The sequence below is a fragment of the Pomacea canaliculata genome, linkage group LG13 (assembly GCF_003073045.1).
Source record: "Pomacea canaliculata isolate SZHN2017 linkage group LG13, ASM307304v1, whole genome shotgun sequence".
NCBI lineage: Eukaryota > Metazoa > Mollusca > Gastropoda > Architaenioglossa > Ampullariidae > Pomacea > Pomacea canaliculata.
Window position 1 is genome coordinate 1,160,657 of NC_037602.1, and position 4,450 is coordinate 1,165,106.

At 45.7% G+C, this 4,450-nt stretch overlaps 1 protein-coding gene across 1 annotated transcript; it reads right to left on the reverse strand.

Moving 5' to 3' along the window:
* Positions 1-728: 728 nt before the first annotated feature.
* Positions 729-2,347, reverse strand: LOC112554336. The gene has a single exon (XM_025222074.1). The coding sequence runs from the start codon at positions 2,109-2,111 to the stop codon at positions 729-731; it is 1,383 nt and encodes a 460-aa protein (XP_025077859.1). The 5' UTR covers positions 2,112-2,347.
* Between the last annotated feature and the right edge of the window lie 2,103 nt (positions 2,348-4,450).

Consider the following 4,450-nt stretch of genomic DNA (forward strand, 5'->3'; position numbering starts at 1 on the left):
ATCGATCTTCTTCAGAGGGACCGCTTCTGGGTACCTGGTTGCGTAGTCAACTAGCGTCAGGATATACCTATGTCCTGACTCGCTGGCGCGGCTTAATCTCACCTATGAGGTCTACCGCTACCCGCTTAAAAGGCACATCAATCAGCGCATCTTCTGTAAAGGTACCTTAGCCACCTTGCCTTTATGCACCGTTTTCTGACAGGCATCGCAAGACTGGCAAAAGCGGGTTACATCCCCGGAGATGCCAGGCCAGTAAAAGGCTGCAGTGACTCTGTCCAAAGTCTTCCTGACACCTAAATGACCACCCATGATGGATGAATGTGCGACGTCCATCACTGACCGCCGTAAGGGAGCTGGGACTAGCACTTGGCGGACCGGCTGCCCATTATGGAAGTTTCGCTGGCGGAATATGCGGTACAACACCCCTCCTTTCTCCTCAAACCTGATCTTTTCGTCATCTTCTGTGTACTTGGCGACCTGCTTGCGACATTGATCCAGTGTCGGGTCATCTCGCTGCATCCGAATGAGTTCTTCTTTATCAATGTCAGGCATTCTCACGTTCGGTATGACAGCTAAAGCTTGGGTTTTTACTTTTTCTTGGGCCGCCTGTGCTCTAGTCATTACAGCACATGTGTGTTCCCACTCTGGGTCGGGGTCATCAGCGGCTCTAGCGCCTTCAATGTTGCCGATGATCAGATCATATGGCGGGTTATCGAGGCATACTGCATTCACTGACCACTGAAATACGGCGACGATATTTCAACATCAGCAGTCGGCACATCCTGAGTATGCCCGTGGCAGCATCTGAGCCTCGAGCTGTTACCCGTGAACTGGCCTTCTAACACAAGGTCTTTCCGGATGACAACTCCAGAACACCCAGTGTCCCTCAGCACGGTGACGTTGTTACCTCCCACCTGTCCGCGTGACACCGGCATATTACCCATGTCGCCGGTCGTTCTCGTGGTAAACGCGCAGTCTACCACTGGAGTGTGCCGCTCGTTCTGGGTCGTGCTGTCAGTAGCGATCGTGTGTTGTCGTCGGCCTTCATAGCTTGGCCCTTGGCTATCTCCCTCACAAATGGCTACGTTTGCTGACATCACAGGACGACGATTCGACGGTTGCGGAGTCCGTCGTGTGTTTCCCTCCAATGTTTGGCGGCTGGTTGAATGTCTCATCGAGTTGCTCGGGCACGCCATGGCTTTGTGACCCTTTCCACCGCAGGAATAACACCGCAGCTCGTTGCCTTGATGCCGATCGTAACCTTGGCTGCGCTGGGCAGATGTGATGTTCTGGGCCGTGTCGGCTGCAGACAGGGACCCTCTTAACCTGGCTGTGAACTCTCTGCCTTGCGACTGCAGGTATCTTGTCGCAGCATTTGACAATGCTTTTAGGCTCTGGTCTTCTTGCTGCTGTAAGAAGACTGCCAAGTCTTTGGGGCAGGCTTCGATGAACTGCTCTTTGAGTACTATATACAACAAACCGTCGAAGTCCGTCTTCTGCCCCGCTGCCTCAATCCATCTATAAAGGTATGCTCTTAACCTTTCTGTAAACTGCTCGGGGCTCTCCCCTTTCTCTGGTTTACTTGCACGGAAACGTCGCCTAAAGCCGTTCTCCGTGAAGTCATATCCACTCAACAACGCTTGCTTCAACTGATAATAGTCTTGAACTGCTTCTGTCGGCATGCGTGAATAAATGTCCAGTGCATGCCCCGACAACAACGCACTGAGCGATACCGCCCACACACTTCGTGGCCAACTAGACAGCTCAGCATGGCGCTCGAACCTTTGTAAATAACTGTCCATACTGTCTTTTCCGTCAACAAATTTCGGCAACTTTGGCCTCTCACACTTCACAGACACCTCCGACATGGTGACTGCTGGCCTCAGACGCGCCATCTCTAATTCATGCACGCGTTGTCTTTCTCTCTCTTCATGTTCTAGTTGTAATTTCCGTAGTTCTCGCTCGGCAGCTCTTTCTTCTCTCTCCCTCTCTCTTTGTTCTCTTTCTTTCTGCTCTCTTTCCCTCTCCTTCTGTTCTACAAACTCTTGTAACTCTTCTCTCTCCAGGCCTAATTCTTTGCCTAACTTCACTAGCTCCTTCGTGACTTCCATGGCTGTACACTCAACTCAAAAAGATTCACTCACAGTTCTCTTGTCCTTTGTACAGCAGCTTCTTTGTAACGGAAACGATGACGGTGCAGATCCCCGGACAGGCCCCCAGATGTTACGACTGTAGCGGTAACTTGGCTCGTTTAAAGATCTGAAAATCTGCGGTGTCACACTTTCCTGTACAAAGTCACTTCAGTCACCCGTTGAACAGAAGATAGAACACGTATACAGCGGCTCACACTGTAATATTTCTCAGTATTATTTCAATGTTCAACAACTCAACGTTATAACCACATAATCAGCGGACTGCCACACAGGCTACTCGCATCCTCTTACTTCCAACTCACACAGAGTACTATTAAAACTCACACAGAGTACTACTAAACTCAGAAAATCGAATAACGACCACCTAGGTCTACCCCAGCTTTTTATAGATCCCTTCAAAAATGCTAAAAATGCAAAATAAAAAAAATATTAAAAAATTAAGACGCAGTACGCCCTGGCCTTGACATCGCCACTTCCTGCCAAGGCCCCGTCAAACTAAAAATACTCAATTTCGTAACACACTTTGTACTTTTAAGTTTAAAACTAAATACCGACTTTAGGATACCCTTATGCTCAACTTTAATTTGTATCGGTTGTAATACATGAATGAATTATTGCTGTAGTGTGCAGATAATCTCGTATAAATACTAAGGCAAAATCAAAGTATAAGGATTGTTTGGGGGAAGGTTAGTACAACTGTTGGCAAAAATACGGTATGGAGCGAATTATAAAGACCCAGGATTGATAAGAAGAAAATAGACATAGTATATCTTAGAAGTTATAACCTTGATGATACTTCACCTGTGAACATGTACAATTCCAGCAGTAATCAATGCCGTCGTTTCATTTTTGCTTTAGTCACTCTGTCTGAAGTTTTCACAGAAGCAGTTCGATTCTCACATTTTCAGGCAACAGTAGCAACATCATAGTTACATAGCTACATGCTGTACATACGTACCTAAACACATACAGTGGACTGAGAAGTCAAAAAGGCTAAAAATTAGATAATTAAGCAAGCTTATGCTTGACAAATTCTGAGTAAGAATATTCTATAAAAATAAATTTTGTTAAGAAACCACGTCCTCTTACATGTCATCAAATTCTAGACAGAGCATAATTCGACTATATTTAAAGTATATGTAACCAGTGTTATTTTATTTAACACATAAACAATTTCCACACATTCCATGTAAAACTTGACGAAAGTTGGAGCCTAAGATGTAATACACCCAGAAATTCACAGAGCAGTTGACGGCACGAAGAAACGAGACGAACGTCCACAGGACCACAGTGAGGCTGCTGTACCTGCCGCTGACACTGAGGTCAGGCAGGAGGAAGGATGTCACCTGAACCACAAAGTTAGGGGTCAAGCAAACGATGAAGAGAACAGAGGTCCCAATTAACATCCGGGTCACTGTGAGCTCTCTACTTGAGAGGCTAAGAGTGGAATGCAAAATTTTTATATTTTTCTCCGTTGCTTTCGTCAAGGTTTTTCTTCGGGAAAATGCCGAGCGGAGTTTGATGACAGTCATGAAAGTGGTGACAACGATGACAAGAAGAAAAATCCCAGGAAAACAGGTGGCGTACACGAAGGTGTCAAAGATGATCAAAATGTTTTTGTTGTCCAGGTAGTATCTGTGTAAAGCCAATCCAAACATTCATGAAAGGACGCGAGCTAGTAAATACTGAAACATTCAGTGCTTGCAACGAACTATCTTTTCTTCCAAACATTTAACCCTTATTTAATATTCTTTCACGTGATAATTTCTCTTTTATATCTCAGTTCTATTCACCCCAAAAGACTGTTTCATTTAATCCAAATATCCTCTCATCTTGCAACGAAAAACTAAAGGCATTCTAAACGAAATTTATGCACGAAAAATATAAAATATCTAAGCATCATGTAAATAGCGGTACAGTAGGGTTCACCTGGTGAAGTAGAGTGTTTCTCTACTGGTATTGGTGACAGGGTCAAAGACCTCTACGACGGTGTGTTTGGGACCCGCGATGGCGCACATGCCACCGACAAGGATGAGGGAGCAGACGACGATGATGGCGGCCATGGTGGACGTCTTGAGCAGCCTCTTGGCGTGGAAGGGACTGACGACACAGAAACACCGCTCACTGGCGATCACCACCGACAGGAATCGTGAGGCCCACACAAAGCTGGTTACACCTGCAAATAGCAACATTTTAATAGAATGTTGTGATATAAAACATTAAATTTGAATATCCAGATGTCAATGTGTCTCTGTGTGTGTTAGGCTGGGGGTGGCGGTTGAAATGTACAGGAACAA

What these genes read in the sequence shown, in the direction of transcription:
- LOC112554336 (XM_025222074.1), bottom strand. Translation starts at nt 2,111, where the DNA reads ATGGAAGTCACGAAGGAGCTAGTGAAGTTAGGCAAAGAATTAGGCCTG.